This window comes from Nicotiana attenuata, unplaced genomic scaffold, assembly GCF_001879085.1.
Source record: "Nicotiana attenuata strain UT unplaced genomic scaffold, NIATTr2, whole genome shotgun sequence".
NCBI lineage: Eukaryota > Viridiplantae > Streptophyta > Magnoliopsida > Solanales > Solanaceae > Nicotiana > Nicotiana attenuata.
In genome coordinates, this window is record NW_017671875.1 from 32,083 (window position 1) to 52,642 (window position 20,560).

The following is a 20,560-nucleotide window of genomic DNA, read 5'->3' on the forward strand; positions in this document are numbered from 1 at the left end:
AGCAAGCCATGTCTGTTTCGAGCCTGGCTTCGCCTCCTCCTGGTTAGATCAACAATGATCCAAGTCTTTCTCACCATTTGGGTTCCTCTGAAACCCTAGCTTCTGTGGTTCTTATGATTTCTTCGGATCTGTTCTAGATCCAGGTTTTCCCTAAACTTTTAAAACGACTTCTTGATATTTCTCTTAAAACCATGCTTTCAAAGCCTTTATTTTTTCGATCTAGGGTTTTTGAGTTATGTTTCTCTGATTTTCTTTGTCTCTTGTGTGCTTCTCTGATTTTCTTTTCTCTTGTGTGTTTCTTCTACCATGTTTATCCTACCGTGTTCTTGTTAAAGTTCTTTTACCATGTTCTTATCAGTTGCTTCTACTGTGTTCTTTGTGCGTTCCGTCTACCTTGCTTTCTCCTACTGTTTTCTTGTTAAGTTTATTCACCATGTTCCTATTTGTTTCTTATACTAGTTCTTCTACTGTTTTCACATGTTGTTCTTTTACTATGCTTATCATGAGTTCCTACTACTAAAAGAGCATGCTAAAGGTCTCAGTTCCTTTCTAAGACCTCTGAACCTGTTTTAATTAGTATCTTTTCCCTTAATCACTTGCCCTTTCGTCTCTGCACTCGGTTAATGGCAAGAACCCTAAATTTGGAGGTTCATCCGAGCTTTGAGACCCTTGGCTAAGTGATTTGCTTGCTCTTCATCATTGAGTTTGTTTGATTCCAGAAAACCTAACTTTTTTGGACCGTCTTTGAGTTTTCTGAATTTGTTAATTGAGTCTGGAAATCTCTGTTTCTTTAAGCAATTCTGATTTTCTACTAAAACTCTTCTAAGGTCTTTGTGCTGGACCCTTATATGCTATTTGATACTATTTCTCTTTTACTGAATTTACAATTGCATGACACTTCTTTTTTTGTGTCCTAAACCTAGCTGCGTATGCCTAATACTTGTATGCTCTTTATATGTGCTGAACCTCCCTCTAAAAATGGCTTTCAATTCTGATTGATTTCAGACTCCCTTTTTTGTATAAGTTTGATTGATTTTCTTTCCTTGTTTGTTGATTTCCCTGTTACTCGATTTGAGTCAAAACTCTCCTTAGCTTTCTGGCTTGGTTCATTCAGGGACCAATATTTACAAAATCTCTGAACTCTTGATTTACTGCATACTGGTTAACTCTTGCCTTATTGTTTTAACCGTGTACTTCAAACTTTTTCCCTTAATTAAACTCCTATGTATTTACCCCTAATTGCCTACTTTGCACAAGATGTTTATTTGATTTCTTTCCTTAAATAGTTTTCCCGTTTGAGTATGAATCCCTTAATTAAAGGAAGTCTTGATTCTTAATTGATATCCAGTTCCTTAATTGTTTTCTTACCTTGTTTTTGCCTATTTTTCACACTATAAACACACGACCCTTTCATTGACATAAAAAAAATCACTGGTAGTCTTTCAAAAACTTACACTTACACTCCAAAAGTATTCTCTTTCTTGTTGCTCGTACTGTGGCATGTTTACAGGACCTACTGCCTACTTTTCTTTATTTGCTTCTTTGAAACTGGTATGTCCTGATTTAAGTTTCAGCACCACAACAATGTGTTTATTTACTTCTTTTGGTATCCCTATTCACTGCTTATGTATAGTTCAACATTCATTCTAGCTTGTTGATTTCTTTCTGCCTATTCTATTATGAATCCCAAACCCCTGCCCCATATGTGTTTAAGCTATGGTTTGAGGCATGGCAATACGCAAGTTATTGTCCATGAATTGAACTTGATCCCCTGGGGATCCTAGCCTCTCACAGTATGTGTTCTGGTAGGCTTATAGGTGTGCTAGCACTCCCCATTGCTGGGCATGCCTAAAGTCTACCTTTGCCTAAGTAACAAGCTCTTTTCCCTTGAATTCCCTTGTGTGTGCTTATCTGTAGCTGATTTCTTCTTCCTTTTCCCTTTTAGCACTCTATTCTGCACTTGCAAACTTTCTTAGTCTTTAAGTTCTGCCCCCCTCTTGTGAGCCTTGCTTGGGACCCTTTGAGTTCCCTCTGAACTTGCACACTTGAGGGCTGGCTCCACATTGCACTTGTCCCAATCTAATAATACATTTGGGTTTGAGCATTGTCCGGAGTCCCTTCGAGGCTCTTAGGGAACTTTGACACACTCAAATGAGAGAAAGGCTTTGGATCATGATCTCCTGGAGTTGGTTTACCTCATATTTCAGACATGAAGTCTGAATCAGGCTCTCCTTGGTTGTACTTTTATTTATTTGTTTTCTGATGTATTTTTACTTTATTCCGGGCTGTAATAACTTGTAATAAAATCCTGGGGATGGTTAGTGAAAAGGGACGGGTAACTATGTATGCAAAAAGGGTAGATATCATACCTATAGGAATTTTGAATTCTACATATGCACATAGAAATCATGCCTATAGGTCTTTTGAATTCTGTATACCCATCATTCACATAGAAATCATGATCATAGGACTACTACATTCATATAGAAATCATGCTTACAGGATTATCTAAATCTGTACGTTCAATCGCACCTAGATGTCATGTTCATAGGTCTTAAACAAATTTCGCACCTAGATATCATGTTCATAGGTCTTAAACAAATTTCGCACCTAGATATCATGTTCATAGGTCCTAAATAAATTCTGCACTTAGATATCATGTTCATAGGTCTTAAACAAAATTCAGCACCTAGATATCATGTCCATAAGTTTAAAACGAGTCTTCTGCATTTTATACCATGTTCAAAATCAACTACGCGTAGAAAGCATGCTTATAGGAATTCCTAATCGAATCTGAATCGCCTCATTCACATATGGAACTAAAAATCAGTAACAACAGGTACTATTAGCTGTAGAACTTATAATCTTCGTTAAAACTGGCCTTTCTTTTAACAATCTGATTCTTTTTTTAATCGGTATGTGTCCAGTTCACTTTAAACCCTGTTACTTCGTTGCTTTAGAATTCAATAGATACCATGCCTATAGGATCTTTGTCCAACACTTAGGCAAGCCTTGGGGAAAAGTTATAAATTGAAACAGTTCTATTAGTTACAACCAGCAGGCAGGCCTGATTCGGGCTTTTTATCTGAATTATGTAATAAATCAGTCTGCCCCAACCTTTAAGTTATTTCACGTTTAGTATTCAATCAGACCCTAAACAGTACGTGTTAGTCATGCTAATTTCGTGTTTCTTTGTTGAAAGGGGGTATATTTGAGCCTTTGCTTGTTATGTGCTTTCCCCAACTTGTTATACGTGTTATGTATGTCGCCTTAGAATTTTCCCCTTTGAAACCACAAATAAGCCTAACATCCCTTCCCTTTAGGATTAGTAGTCCTAATACCTCCGGGACTGATGGGATTGGGAAGGGTAATTGCATGCAATAGGTAAACGAGACCATTCCGCGCTTTAATCCCTTAACGGGGTGGGAAGGGTAGATATGGATATGATGACCACGCGATAATGTCATGTGTAGCCCCTCTTTGAGGAGTGATTAGCAGGCATTGTGTGGGGTGATCCATATTATTAATAAACCTAGGACCCCTCCCCTTTTATTCTTTATTTTTAATTTTTTAACTCTTTGTTTTTAAAATCAGCTTTTCTAATTATTCTTTCAAACCTTGTTTACTTTCAAACCTTTATGTGATGAAATCCCCTATTATTTGAGCCCTATTTGTTTGTATACTAATTGTACCCAAATTCACAATAATAGTCTGGCCGGGAACTACACTAGTGGATTCTGAGGGGTGCCTAACACCTTCCCCTTAGAATAATTTCAAGCCCTTACCCAATATCTGGTTACTCAAATCAAATCTCCTTGGTGTCCTAATGCACCCTGATCATTAGGTGGCGACTCTTAAAATTAAACCCAATTCCCAAAAGGAATGAGTTGTCCTTCCAAATGTCATAAACCCGATTTCGCGAGAAAAAGGGGGCGCGACAGTATGCTCCTTTTCCAGTGATGCCTCGAACCCTATATGGGCCTTCCCAATTTGGGCTTTATATTCCTTGTATACGGTCAAAATCAGAGAAGGCCGATTCTAAGGCTTCTATGGACTTTCGAGCCCGGCCTCGATGGGATCGAAGCACAGGCACAACCCAAGGCTCGTCCTTGAAGCATTCGCTTCGGCAGGGCATATCGAAGACTCATCATGGCATACCTCGAGGCAGCATGAAAATCGACGACCGTCATGGAAAGGCGGAAAACTCCCGATGGCACGCGATAGGGACTGACAGAGTCTGCAAGAATAGTACGAACGCATACTGAGCCGTTATACAACTATACCAATAGCTTTTCCTCGTCATTATTAGACATGTATCATCATTATTAGACATGTACCATGTTGGGATTCTCCCCTCCTATATAAAGGGGACCCTTGTCATTTTGTAAGGACACTACAACATATTGAATACAATACAACATTCTCTACTCTTCTGTGAACGTGCTCAAACAATTGTTCTACACATTTATCGCTTATTCTTTCATCATTCATTCATTGTTCATTCATTGTTCTTCATTTATTGCTCATTACTAACCGCAAAAGGCTATCTTTGAGGCCTTCATTATCATTGTTTCTTCATTAGTAGCTCATTGCCAACTACCCATACTACCTCGAAGCTTCTGTTCCATCCAGCTCGAGGCTCGATTTTGTGATAGCTTTTGGTTTGCATTTCTTATTTTCTTTACCTACACTTAGCGTCTATTGCTTAACAACTAGTATTAAAATAAATCACATATTCTTAGAACCACAAAATCAAATATAATTGTCATTACCATTTTCAAGGTAAACAGTTTGGCGCCCACCATGGGGATAAAAATAATAGTGGTTGTTTTGGTGTTAGTTTTCTGAAAACACAATTTATTCTTCACACTTTTTCTTGTCCAAGAATCTCTGATTTTAGGTCAAAATGTCTAACTTAGCAAATGCACGCGAAGACAACGGTATTGGGCTTCATGGAGAGAACGATACAGATGTCGGTGTACCACCACGAAACCCAGGGGAGGCACCAACACAAATCCCTATCAATGTAAGCTCACGTAACACTGTGATGTTGATGTAAGCTCTCATACCGACGGAAGTATGCGTGGAGAAAACCAACATGAAGCACAGGGGACTCCAGTTCAGGAGGAAAGAGAAGTTAGCCTTCAAGTCATTTTTGAGATGTTACAAGCACAACAAGCGGTTGTTGCTCAGCTACAAAGTCAACAAAAAACTCCAAGCACAGCAGCACCGGAAACAGCTCCTTGAGTCGAGCAGGCACCAGAAAGATTGAGTAGCAACGGGTCAGCAGCAGACCCTGCTATTATGAAGATGCTCGAGGACCTCGCCAAAAGGATTGAATCAGGAGAAAAGAAGATTGAGGCTAATGACAAAAAGGTGGAGACATATAACTCGAGGGTCGATCAGATCCCGGGCGCACCTCCAATTCTGAAGGGCGTAGATTCAAAGAAGTTCATACAGAAACCATTCCTACCAAGTGCGGCTCCGAAGCCCATCCCGAAGAAATTCAGAATACCCGATGTCCCGAAGTGTTACGGGACCGCGGACACCAATGAGCACATTACTGCTTACACTTGTGCTGTAAAAGGGAACGACTTAAAGGATGACGAAATCGAGTCCGTCTTGTTGAAAAAATTAGGACAGACACTGTCAAAGGGGGCTATGATGTGGAATCATAACCTACCTCTAAATTCAATAGATTCTTTTTTCCATGTTAGCAGACTCTTTTGTGAGGGCACACGCTGGTGCCATCAAGGTCGCCACCAGGAAGTCTGATGTCTTCAAAATCAAACAGAGAGAAAACAAGATGCTAAGGGAATTTGTATTTTGCTTCCACATGGAGCGAATGGAGTTGCTACCGGTCTCTGATGACTGGGCAGTGCAGGACATCACTCTGGGCTTGAACGAACGAAGCTCGGTAGCCTCGAAGCAGCTAAAACAAAATTTGATCGAGTATCCCGCCGTGACCTGGGCGGATATGCACAACAGGTATCAATCGAAGATCAGGGTCGAAGACGACTAGTTAGGAGCCCCTTCAGGCTCAGTATATCCTAGCAGGCTTTTAGCAAAGGAACAAAGGTTTGCAGAAAGGGAGTCGAGACCAAACAAGGAAAGATACCAGCCGTGTGTAGAAGATCGAAGAAATGCCCCGAAGCGTAATGTACCTCGAGGCGATCGAAGGACAGATCGAGGTCGAATTTCCCGGGGACTCATGAGTGAAGCCGGGTTTGATAGGCACACTAGGCCGGTAGAGGCACCCTGGCTATCCGAGTACAATTCTAACGTCCACGTCTCGGGCATCGTATCAGCCATAGGTAAAATCAAAGATACCAGGTGGCCAAAACCCATACTGTCAGACCCTTCACAGAGGAGCCCTAATTTGGTATGCAAATATCGTGGCAGTCATGGTCATAGGACCGAGGATTGCATACAACTTCGAGAAGAAGTAGCACCACTGATCAGCAAAGGGAATCTCTGAGAGTTCCTCAGCGACCGAGCCAAAAACCATTTTCGGGAAAGAGAGGCAAAGAGGAAGAACGAACCAGAAGAACTATAGAACGTCATCAACATTATCATTGGAGGGGTCGACGCCCCGCAGGGACCCATTGTCAAGCGGACAAAAATATCCATCACCAGGGAAAAGCGGACTCAGGGTTACATATCGAAAGATACTCTCACATTCAGTGAAGAAGACATCGAGACCTTGTCTCAGCCTCATAATGACGCACTGGTAATTTCTTTTCTTTTAAATAAATTTGAAACTAAATGTGTGCTCGTGGATCCAGGTAGCTCGGCCAACATAATCAGGTCGAGGGTGGTGGAGCGGCTCGGACTGCTCGACCAGATCATACCCGCCTCTCGAGTCTTAAATGGATTCAACATGGCGAGCGAGACAACGAAAGGGGAGATCATCCTCCCGGTCAATGTGGCCGGTACAATCCAAGATACCAAGTTTCATGTTATCGAAGGTGACATGAGATACAATGCCTTACTTGGAAGGCCGTGGATAAATAGTATTAGGGCAGTGCCATCAACCCTCCATCAAATGTTGAAATTCCCGACCAAGGATGGAGTAAAAGCAGTGTACGGGGAGCAGAATGCAGTAAGAGAGATGTTCGCGGTGCACGACATGGCACCGGCATCGACGCCCCCTACCTCGAAGGAGCCAAAAGACAAGCAAACAGCAGGGTAACAACCACAACCGACATTCTCGGCTACATTCAAATAAGGGAAATAAAGACCGTACCGCGTCCTCGGAACAAGCAATTAAAACATATCGGGACTTGAACTCTATCATTGCTAAGGTACAACCTTCTCCCTTTTTATTCACGTTTTATACTAACTTATTGCAGGTGTTCAATGGAAAGGAATCAAAGCACCCTCCAACTCGAAGACCTTGGGTTTCAAAGCATGCGTTACGCTCTTTTTCCCTTAGACCGGGTTTTATCCCGAACGGGTTTTACCGGCAAGTTTTTACCGAGACAACATCCATATGCTACCTAAGGAGAACTCGTCAAGTATTCAAGGCTTCTCTTCGATCAACCTCAAATACTGGGGGGCATCATCCCGGGAGGTCACCTCACGGAAGAAATCGAACTATGCTTAGGAGGACCTCGATAGGAGAATATTGTATTGGGCCAAACGGTCAAATGAATCGTGTCCATACAGAATAATTGAGCTTCCAAATGCAAAAAACATGTACGCATATATCAAGTAATTGAGGAAGCCCCTTTTTCTTATCAAAACACTTTGTGCCTCAAAGAAGTTCACTACTTTCTCATAAGACGGCTCAAGGGCTAGAAACTCTCGAACACTCGGGGACCATCATCAACAGTGAGCTCATCGAACCATCGAAGACTCGAACTCGTAAGACCTCTATCAAGCAACCTCGAGCTCATAATCCCTCAGTGAGGCAACATCAAATCTGTAAGACCTCAACAAGGCGTGCTTAAATTTATAAGACCTTAAAAAGGCATAACCCTGATATTAAGGCCAAGGCTATATATTCGAACTTGTAAGACCCCTAAAAAGGCATACCCTCAAAATAGACGCCAAGGTCACCACACACGGGGACTAAAGGCTATGGCCAAACATAAAGACTACGGTCGAACTAAAAGGCTACGGCCGAATTAACGTGGCTCGGAGACGTCCGGCCGCCGTCACAAAACTAAAGGCCTTCAAATACTTCGAAAATACTTCGAAAAGAACCGGTTAATCAGGCTACCCTTGGCATAAGCAATGGAGATTCGATAATATCAGCTCTGAAGAATAAAAAGTCTTCGGAAACAATCAGCCTTCGATGAAAAGGTTTCAAAAATTCAGGCTTCAAGCGAACCTCCCGAGGTACTCAACTATCGTCACTTATCGACTCATAATCGAGGTTCTCGTTTGAGCCGTCGAAGAGTCGGAAGAACACAAAACATGCCAAAGAATAATCAAAACTTCAAAAGTCTTTAGCCAAAATGAGGGAAAATTATAGCCATATTAGAGGTCGCATCGACCCAATATAAAAAGAGCCTAAGGGCCAATGCGTAAGAGCCTAAGGGCCAACCTAAATAGCCTATGGGCCAATTTGTAAGAGCCTAAGGGCCAGCCTAAAGAGCCTAAGGGCCAATGCGTAAGAGCCTAAGGGCCAGCCTAAAGAGCCTAAGGGCCAATGCGTAACCTAAGGGCCAGCCTAAAGAGCCTAAGGGCCAATGCGTAAGAGCCTAAGGGCCAGCCTAAAGAGCCCAAGGGCCAATATGTTGAAAACCTAAGGGCCAATGAGCCTGAGTCAAAACTTGATTCAAGGACCAAGCCCTAAACAATCAACTATTATCAATTGTTCATTGAACACAACCTAAGGGTTCTTATCTAAAAGTCCAACATATCGGACTAACTGTCGGCGGGCATCAAAACTCAAAACATAAATAAAGACACAAGCAAGTGAGAATTTATATAAAGGGAAAACCAAAGGGTTCCTTTTTATTATAAACAATGGCACAAAGATACGTTTACAACGCTCCCGCGGGGAGCCCGATGCAAAGAACAAGAAATAAAATCTAATCTACTGCCGAGGTCACTTGACCATATGGAGCTCCCTCAGAAGTTGTGCCTTCAGCGGCTTGGCCCTTGACCCCCGGAGCATCAATGACCTCCTTCTCCTCAGGGACTTCACCCTCATCTTCATCATCCTCCGAGCCGCTGGTCGAACCACTGGTTGAACCATCATCGAAAGAAAGCAGAACTGTCGATTCTTCCTCTAGGGCCTTCACCCTCTTGATCTTAGCAGACAGATCGATGCCCCCTGCATAAACATCCTCGAGAGCCTATCTCCAAGATCTTAATCGGGCATGCTCCAGGGCTCGGGTCACTTCCAACTTGGCCTCTTCGGATGCCTTCCTGGCTCGAGCATTTGCAGCAGTAACATCTTTTCGGTATGAGGATATGAGCGCATCGACATCGAACTTAGCTGCAGATAGCTCAGCAACTGATTCAGCATGGAGATCTTTGTACTTACGGCTTTCTCCCTTTGCCCCTTGGAGTTGGTGCTCAACCGAGGTAAGCTTCTCTCGAAGAGTTTCTTTATTGGAGGACACTTCATCCATGCGTTGCTTCAGCCCAAGGATTTCAGTATCCCTGACTCTAAGATCCTCTCGCATTAGATCATCTCTTTGCTTAAGCTGAAAGAACCAAACTAAGGTATTTAACGCTCAATTGATTAAAGCATAGAAGTACGCTCACGAAGGTCATATTACCTGCTCCTCGAGATCGGTCCACTCTCGAGACATCCTCTCCAAATGTGCTCGAAGGTCACCTAGCTCCCCCTTCTTTTGGGCAGAAAGGGCCTTAAGCTCGTTCAATTCAGAAGCGAGCATCCTAAATTCATCCTCACAATGAGCCAACTCAGCTTGTGACTTAGAAAAGGCCTGGTTGGAGAGCATTAAGGCCAAAAAATACAAAGGAAGGGAGTCAGAAAAGCAAGAATCAAAACTCAAAATACAGTGGTCAAGTCAAGATTACCTATTTTCGAAGCTTCTCGGCTTCTTCGAAGATCAATGAGGCATCGATATTGGGTCATTCCTCAACCCCAGCAAAACAATCTTCAAACATATCATTCTCTCCGGGGGATGCCCCCACGACGGGAGTTTTCATGTCTTGGGCATCCCGTATTTGCCCAGGAGAGAATCATGGGCCCGACAGAGGCTCATCTACATTGATCACTCACTACAAGAAAATAGCCTATTACATGGGGATTTTTCAGGGAACTATAAAAGAAAATTCGCAAGTAATTCAGTTTCTTGCGGATTTTCCTTCCAAAAAAAATTCGAAGGAAAAACCTTCGTGGGTAATTAATACCTGCGGATTTTTGAAATCCCCAAGTAAGTTACCTGGGAATTGGAATCCGCGTGTAAATTAGCTGGGGATTTTAGATTTCCACGTAAATTAGTTGTGGATTTTTTGGTAAGAAATACCAAAAAATTGCATGAAACTTTTGGTAGAAGTTCACAAAAGAAAGAAGTTTTCTTGCGGAATTTCCTAGGGAAATATTTGCAAGTAAATTCCCATAAATTTTCAAATGAACTCTTTAGAAATATTTAGACAAACAATTATATTGTGATAATATTTTTATTTTCAGAATTATTATATCATTAAGGCAACCTTCTACATATATATTAGGATTCTGTTACGTATTACAAACAAACTTAATAGTACTCTTATCCAATATTTGGTAATCCCATATATCACATTAAAAGCCCACGTGTAGTCCACAACTGTTGGACCCTTTGGCACCAAACTCACATTATATTTTGGAAAAACTCACACTTTTTCGTCGATGTGGGACAAGTTCCTACGGAGCATTTATTTACTCCAAATTTATCCCTTTTATTATTGTTTTTTTAAGTGTGCATCACATGAAGATTCCATAAATCAAAAATAATTATTTTCAAGTAAAAACAAGTGAATAAAATTATGATTACATTTTTAATTTAAATATATTCTTAGTTATTTTTTCTAAAATTTTATTTATAGTCCTAAAATAACACATTAATTTTTATATAAAAAATATACTAACTAACAAGAATTAAACGTATGGTACATTCATTAAGCAATTGATAAGAATTGTTTTGTTAATTCCAACAACGTATGCAAGATTACATTATTTCAATAATGTTAGTATTAATCAAGAGATGGTGTTAGAAAATAGAATCATAAGATCACTTGATACTTAAGTTTCAATACCTTTTTTTACAAACTAATATCACATAAGCAACATACTATAAAATTGTCACGACCCAATTTCCAAACACGGTCGTGATGGCGCCTCTCGTGAAGACAAGGCCAGCCAACTAACCCAAATCGTCTCTTAACAATTTTTAAACATAATTGAATAGGTAAATACAGCTTAACGACAATCATAACCAGTATTTACAACCCAACACAACCCGACCGGGGTGTCACAAGTCACGAGCATCTAAAGGAACCTGATCACAACTACAGGGCCAATATTATACAAAATAAATTCTAGAATGCTAAAGACAACATCCGGTGCCGCGAACGTTGGCGGTCACCTTACTCAGCTACAATAGTAATACCTTCAATCAGGTAATAACCCGCTACCGGGTGAACAATACCTGCAACTGCACGCGAGGTGCAGGGAGTAAAGTGAGTACTTCCAACTCAGTGAGTAATAAGAGTAAATAATAACTGAGAGGCAAGAAATCACGTAAGAGCACTCCATCATGCTATATAGGACAGTACAACCCTTTGAGAAAACAGTAAAACCGTGAAAAATCCTTTAGAAAATATCTGGCTCAGTTTAAAACCTCTTTTGAAAATATCCTTTTCCAACAGTCAAGCAAATGAATGCGTAATCAGATAGTGCAAGTCCGCACATAAGTCAGCCCCTCGGGCACAACACTCCATCAAAAAATAACACCAGGGTATCTGGTAAACAGTGCAAGAAGTAGCATGGATGCCAATGATATGAGAGTGTTGAATGTCATGACACGTAGTACAAACAGGAATCAATGCATGAATGCAATGCAATGCACATGACCGTTGCGGCGTGCAGCCCGATCCATTTGGGTACCCGCGCTCACTGTGGGGGTTCAGACTCCGGAGGGGCTCCTACAGCCCAAGCGCACTATCATCATAGTATCGCTGCGGCGTGCAGCCCGATCCATCCTCAGTCCAGAACATGCAAATGAACCGCTCGGGCAATGTCATGTAATAGTTTTTAACTCAAAACATCAGAAAAATACAATTTAAGTCTTTAAACTTTAACAATATGACTGCACATTTCAAAACAGGATTTAACTCAGGGCTGAAATCATTTAATATGCTAAGTGTCATGAAAACAGTGATAATAATCCCTAAAGGGTTTAAATAATCGGCACGAAGCCCAAAACATGGCAATCGGCCCAAATCACGATAGCATCAAGCAGGTTTTAGTCAATTATGCAGTAAAATCAACAACCGGGACGGACCAAGTCACCATCCCCAACGGTGCTCTACCCCACGCTCGCTATCCGGCGTGCAAGTCACCTCAATACAGCACTATGATGTGCAAACCCGGGGTTTCAAACCCTCAGGATATCATTTACAAGTATTACCCACCTCGAACCGGTGAAATCCCTAGCTCGCGACGCCTTTGCCCCTCGAATCGGCCTCCACGCGCGTCGAATCTAACCAAAATCAGAGCGAATACATTACAATATGCTAAGGGAACAATACCCAATCGAAAACAATCGAAAATTAGCAAAAATTACGAAAATAGCAAAACCCGAGCCCCGGGCCCGCTTCTCGAAAAATTACAAAAATCAAATCACTTGTCTCGCCACGAGTCTATACATATCAAATTTACCAAAATCGGAGTCCATTTGACCCTTCAAATTCCATTTTTAAATTACCAATTCTCAAGCCCTAGCTTTACCCCCTTTTGATGAATTTCAACCAATTTCCATGTTAAATATATCATAATTTCATGTATTTAGGCCAAGGAACTTACCTCCAATCACACCTAGTCGAAATCCCCCTTCAATTCCGTCCAATAGCTCTCAAGCTCGCTTAAAAATGGTGGAAATAACATAAGCTTCGCGGAACAAAAATGAATATAAAAACCCTTCATCCAGCTATAATTTCCTTCTATGCGATCGCGGCCCTAGGCTCGCGATCGCGATGAACAAATTCCCAGGACTTCAAAACCGTTCTATGCGAACGCGACAGGGGCTCCGCGATCGCGATGCTTTGCTTTCCAAACCTACGCGAACGCGGCTCACATAGTGCGAACGCGTAGAATAAAAACATGCTGACCCCAGAATCCTCTTATGTGAACGCGGGATGTACCACGCGAACGCGAAGCTTCACCTTCCAGTGCTATGCGAACGCGACTCAAAGGCTGCGATCGCGAAGGCCAATTTCCCCTCTGCAATAACTGCTGAAACCTGCAACTTTTAAGAGCCAAACTTGGTCCGATTGACCATCCGAAATCATCCCGAGGCCCCCGGGACCTCAACCAAAAGCACCAACACATCCTAAGACATCATTCAAACTTGATCCAATCATTAAAACACATCAAATAACGCTAAAACCATCAAATCACATCGGATTCAAGCCTATGTTCTTCAAAAACTTCCGAAACACGCATTCGATCAAAAACCCGACCAAACGACGTCCGAATGACCTGAAATTTTGCACACATATCCAAAATCACCTAACGAAGCTACAGCAACTCTCGGAATTCCATTCTGACCCTCGGATCAAAATCTCACCTATCAACCGGATTTCACCAAAATACTAACTTCGCCAATTCAAGCCTAATTCTACACTGGACCTCCAAAATCGCTTCCGACCACGCTCCTAAGTCACAAATCATCCCCCGAAGCTAACCGAATCACCGAAAATCACATCCGAACCTTCTCACTCATAAGTCAACGTCCGGTTAATTTTTTTCCAAATTAAGTCTTCCTTAAAGAGACTAAGTGTCTCATTTCTTATCAAAATCAGTCCAAATCAACTCCAACACACCACATACCGATAACGAAACATGAAGAAGCATAAAATGAGGGAAACGAAGCAGTGACACATGAGACGACGGGTCAGGTCGTCACAAAAATTAAATTTCATCATTCTAACTATACATGGGAGAAAATAAGATATGTAAGATAGAAAGTTAATAAAATTAGTTAAAATTTTTTCTGCTTAGAACTTCAACTTAAATTGTTCACTTATACGCAACTTAGTATATTTTTTATGATATTAGCTTTATTACATCCTTTATATCAATCATATCATCATGATTCTTAAAATAACTAGATTTATGATAATTAATTTTTTATGAATTTGTTCAAAAAATAACAACCAGTTTGTCACAACCCAAAATCCACTAAGGGTCGTGATGACGCCGGACACTGCTGTCAGGCAAGCCAACCAAGTTACTTAATCAAATTCTCGTTTTAGTACTTCTGAAATCTAATATTTTCCTTCAAGTTTTGCAAAATTAAAGAATATAGTCTCAAATCAAATTTAAATGATAAGCAGTTAATACAATACTTCAAACTATCCCAAAACCCGGTGTCACAAGTGCATGAGCATCTACTGATAAGGAAGTAAAATACAACATCCGTCCGGAATACAATGGACAGGAAATAAATACAATGTACTGAAGAGGGCTATACTAGCTGCGGGCCGCCTCGAATAGTGCAACTCACCTAGCCCCCAAATCATCCGCGCTGCTACGCCCAGTGGGCTGCTAGAAATAAATATACATGTACAACAAAATGCACAGAAGTGTAGTATGAGTACGTAAACAACGTGTACTCAATGAGTATCCCGCCTAACCTCGAAGAACTAGAGACGAGATGGTCAACTTCGACACTTACTAGAGGTCAATTGACAATATACTAAGAATGTGAGGAAATCATGGATTTATATAGCAGTTCTAATTCATGAAGCCAGAAAACAGATAACCACCTTCAACAAATAATCAAGGATTTTCAAGGTTTACTTTCCTTTATTTTATCAATTTATCTCAAACCATGAAAGGCAGCATCAACGTATAAAATTCTCAGGCAACGATATATAAACCATGCGCAAATCATGCCAAGGTGACGACCTGCTCCAACAGAAATGAAATGTGCACTTATCGAGGGTCGACGACGCGCCTATAGATGCATCTATTTAATCTGTCGAGGCGTTCGGCCTGTTCCAAAATAAACACATAGAGACGTTCAATCAATAAGCCAACATGGGGAAATTATTCAAATGGAAGCTAATTCTCTTTATTAATTTAGGAAAAATGAAGTTTAAACCCTTTTAGAAATTCGTGTACTAATTTGATGTAGTTTAAGTAGTTCAAGCTATCAATAGGTTCGTAAATAATTCAAGTATAGTATGCTTTTGGGTCCTAACTACTCGGACAATAGCATAATAGTAGCTACGCACGGACTCTCGTGACCTCGTGCGTACGTAGCCCCCACAAATAGGAGCACATAATCAATTATTTCACGTATGGGGACAATTCCCTCTCACAAGGTTAGAAAGGAGACTCACCTCGCTCCGAAGATCCATAACCGGCATTCCACACCCTTCCGGGGACTCTAATTGATGCACCATGCTCCAAAACTAGCCAACGGTTACGCAAATCCATTAATATATGCTCAAATATTCATTACAATCTAATTTATAGCAATTCCTAACTCCGATCGAAGAGTTGACCAAAATGCCCTCAGGCCCACGTGCCCGGAATCCGAAATTTCTCGAAGATATACTCTACCCATAGCTTCACTAGCTCAAATATATAATTTACTCCTAATTCCATGCTCAAATTCGTGGTAAAAATCCAATTTATCAAGTTTCTAGGTTTCCTTCCTAAGATCCCAATTCTCCCACAATTTTCATGTCTAATTCCATGATATAATCTCGTATTTAACTTGGAAATGAGTAGGAGTAACTTACCTTAACATCGATGACGAAATCCCATCTTGGAGCCCTCCAAAAATCGCCCCAAGCCATGAAAAATATGAGAGAAATGAACTCAACCCTAATTTTAAACAACCATTCTGCCCCATCTATTTTCGCTTCTGCGGAAATATTTCCTCTTCCGCGGTTCTGCTTTTGCGGACAAAATGCCATTTCTGCGGACACTGGGCTCCAGCCCAATTTCGCTTCTGCGGACGGCCCACCGCTTCTGCGGACGGCCCACCGCTTCTGCGGTTCCGCTTTTGCGGATCTAGGGCCGCTTCTGCGATTCGCCCTATGCTGCCCTTCTTCGCTTCTGCGATGCCCCCTCCGCAGATGCGGTCCCGCTTCTGCGAAAACCTTACCGCATCTGCGGTCCACTCTGAGCCGACCTAATCCACTTCTGCGACCTCTTCTCCGCAGATGCGGTATTGCGGCCAAACGCACACGCAAGTATACGCGGTCGTCAGGTAATAAAGTGACTAAAAGTTGGATGTCGATCCCACGAGGACTTGTGATTAACTATTAACTAAATTAGACTATCCTAATTATCTATACAAGAATTAAACCAAGAAGTATTTGATTCTAAACTAATGAAAATAAAAAAATATAAATAATGAACTTCTAACAGAGAGAAAGAGCAGATTTTTATGATATCAATATAATGAAAACGATCTAGGGTTATGGGCTATCTAACATTCCTATTCTATTCTTCAATTGAATTGACTAACCAATTTATCTAGTTTATTGGTTGACAGGGTTAATATTGCTCATAAGAAACTGTCGAATTCTTACTCGCCTATTCAAGCTAACCTAACGCCTATATGTCTATGGAATTAGAATCAACAAGAACGCATTTATAATTCCTGTAAATCAACCAAGCAAGGCAATTAGGTATATGTCTATCCCAATTGCTAATTCGTTCCCCGAGGCCCAGGTTCAAGAACTTGCTCTACTCAATCCTATACCCAATCTAGAATTCCCACTTTCGAGTTCAACTCTAGATTCGTAGATAGTATTCAATTGGTGATCAAGCAATCAAATAANCAGGCAATAAGCCACTCCGGACATAATCAAAAGTCTCATATGATGCCACAACGTGCCAATAGGCTACCAATTAGAATGCGATACCAAAGGAAAACGAACTCTGGAAGGAATTACCTAACTCCCGCACTAATGCGGACTTTCCCTAGAAAATAGGAAGCGAGACGCACAACAATAGCATATAGAAAACTATACTCAACATCACACTGTTGCGGCGCGCAACCCGATCCAAACATAGATCTCGCATAAGGAGATTGCACATCGAGCTAAATTTGCCCATTACAATAAAATATCGAATTTCGGTCACAAGCACGCCAAGTGCATAATAGCATCCCTGAGGGAACATGTAGCGCTATAAGCCACGAAACCCAAGCACAACTGAGGTGCGATATACAATCTGAACACAAGAGCCTTTTGGCTCATAAAACACCATTTCTACTCGGATCCTCAACACGTAAGCAATTTCTCAAGCCGTCTCACAACTCACACGGCGCAACGTATCACTACACGAAATATCTGACAGCGAAATAACACCCTGACTACTCCTCCACAAGGAACACATACTAAAATGAACACAACTTGCCTGACATAGAGCCCATATTCACATTTAAATTCATCCACCGACCTCAAGTCAATCACGATCATATCAACTAAACCAATAACCTTTCGAAGGTCCATACTAGCTCCCCTTTTCTCATAAGACATAAGAACAACCCTCATTACCGGAGCGAACCTCCATAGTACATAACCCAATAAACAGAGTGCCCTCTAGGCATAAATTCCCAAATCAATGATATTACCACAATCCTCATACTTGGCTTAAATCTTTAATCAATCAAGTGACTACATGCCACATTTATACAATCTTCCTATGGGACACACTCCCACAACCTACCATAACAAATAACTGGGTCTTACCTCCAAACTGTCGGCCGCACTAACGCTGAAAAGCGATCAAGAATAATTAACCAGGATCCAAAGCCCCTTTTTACAAGACACTGATCTCAGGTGGCGCTGATGACAAAGCCAACTTACCTTAAACATCGAAATTCCTTTCCTGCTCCTCCGAGCTTGTGACATCCTCGTCAACACCGAACTGTTACCTTGCTCTTCACTGCAAATTCCCTACCACTCACTGCACTTAACATGCCAATATACGATAGAACTCGTTTTTCGTCCTAGCTTCGGAACCACTAATAGGTTAACACTTCGTCACATAAAAGCTTTTCACTGAACTCGCTTCGGGAGGAACATATCATCACACAAGCAAATTCTCATAACCATAGGTCATGCAAATCTCAAAGTAGTGGTCTAACCACCATAGCCCTTCCAGAATCTGCTTCCACACAACAAGCCATAACAGTAGAATGCTTCTGAATAACATCAATTGCGGCGGCTGACGAGCCTGATACGTACCATCACAAATCACTCGCATAACTCGATCACGCTGAGGAATCTGGTCACTGACACCAATATGCCAAATTCAATTATGGCCAATCAATCTACCTTCTTCCAGTTTATCCTTGATTGCCTTATAGATAATACTAACTCTATCCAACACATATCATACTCCATCTGCACTCATCTTGAGTGACCTTGAATCACAAAACTATGCTGTCCCAAATCCCATGAACCATTTCATACCTTCCTTGTGCGCACACTCGCACTCCCAACTGATATGCCCATTCTGCTAATCCTTCTACGAACCCGAAGTCCTTTCTCATCTTTCTCTCAAGAGTTACACTGCGAGTCAAACATCATAGAACATTCTGGGACTCCACTCATAAGCTGCTACAAAAGCTTGATTCTTATCTGTACTTATAGGCTCGAAATCATTAGGCACCATACTTTACCTCTTTTGAATCCATTAGGACCGTTACTGAGAGCCACCCGCTCTGACTTGGTCCCGAATATAATCAACCTCATAAATCTTATAACGCATGAATACCCTCTCGACGAGGCGCCCGACGGAATCACTTCCTTTGAAACACGTATTTATACAAGGCATAAACCCTGAGTCCTTCCCCAAGTCTGAACATGGGCCAACAAGGCCAACGATAGCCCATCTTTAATAATTCTTTTGCTCAAATTACCACTTATGGCCTTTTCCCGTAGCGGAAACGGCTCATCAATATGCCAATAACCAGAAACCTCGCAAGTAGCTAACTATGCAACCCAATCATAAGCGGTGAGACTCTCCCACTTAGCTTGAAGCCATTATTACACAACCCTGGAACTCACCGGAATTCTTTATCTCTTATTGACATAACCTTGCGCAATCAACCGCCTAAATTTTTGGATTCTTTCTGTAAAAACCCCCTTTTATACTCTGAATCATCAACCACATTCGCACAACCGATCTCTTCGCTGAATAACCGATAGAATTCTTCGCAAAAGCCTCGCCAACCACGCGACCGCTAACCTGTTCACAGGCAATAATCCACTTGTGGAACTCGCTCCCCGACAACTTCCAATGCTACTGCGCGGGAGTACAATTACTACGACATCAATAACCCATCCTGAGTTCGAGCTCACTCTCTAGCTGGACAAGTCCGTCCACCCCTCGTGGACATCAATTAAATGCGCGGCAATATTCCTCCAGTCCCAAGTTATGTTGTATCCTCCTCCATTCACGAAGCTCCGTCCTGTTATATCAAGTCTCCTGCCGCATGATAGCCCATATTTCTAATTAATCTGCAGGCTTCAATCGCCAGCCACTATAATCCCAAATCATTCCAAACTTTCCTTAAGGTGCATAATCATCCTACCACCAAGCCCATATGCAACATCCGCCACTCTCCCACTTTGGGCAAACTCACTTCTTTAATCAACTACTTGACCTTTGTTTCATGCACCTAGCCTTCTAGGAATTTTAGTCACCGTCTGACACTTTCCTCACATCCTTCTTCATCCTTTGCTACTCAGTTATTGCCCTAATAAAACCTATCTTCGCAGCACTTGAATCCCCAAGTCGCTACTAACCTTAAATTTCGCCAGAGATCGTCTCTCTCGAGCTGCCAATATTATAAATGTCGATTCAACCCTGAACTACCTTACCTCGCGTCATCTAACAGGCACTTCTTCAATACTGACCCGCAATGTCCTGCTCCAAAGGCAAATTGTAGAAGATCATAACACCGACGAACTTAGTATGCTCAATTAGGACAACTACCCCCCATCATAGAAGAAATCTCCACCATGCTTGCAATTACCAAGTCTCATTACCTCCCCAGCCCACATCTGACCATTCTTAGCCCGATTGCCTTTCCCCTGCCGGAAATAAAATACTAAATTCTCTAGATTATGCACTGAGTCAACCTCTCTTCAAGTCATTCATTACCCCGACACGTGGGCAACATCCTACCAATATATCACTACTGCAGAACAATCGTTCATAAGCATTATGGCAACTTGTGCCTAGCCTCAGAGCCCTCAGAAGTACCGTTACTGAGCTGAAACAACAAAATATTCTTCCATAAGGCGACGATAATAATCCGATCAGCTATACCAGGAGAAACATCCTGCATCACATCTTGTAATACCATCATGACTCTTCAATTCTCGATTTATAACA

The 20,560-nt window shown here is 41.6% G+C and overlaps 1 protein-coding gene across 1 annotated transcript; it reads right to left on the bottom strand.

The window, feature by feature from the left end:
- Positions 1-9,041: 9,041 nt before the first annotated feature.
- LOC109210662 lies at positions 9,042-9,923 on the bottom strand. Its single transcript, XM_019374114.1, has 3 exons — positions 9,738-9,923; positions 9,354-9,662; positions 9,042-9,308 (listed from the first exon to the last, which is right to left on the bottom strand). The coding sequence occupies exons 1-3, from the start codon at positions 9,921-9,923 to the stop codon at positions 9,042-9,044; spliced, it is 762 nt and encodes a 253-aa protein (XP_019229659.1).
- Positions 9,924-20,560: the final 10,637 nt, after the last annotated feature.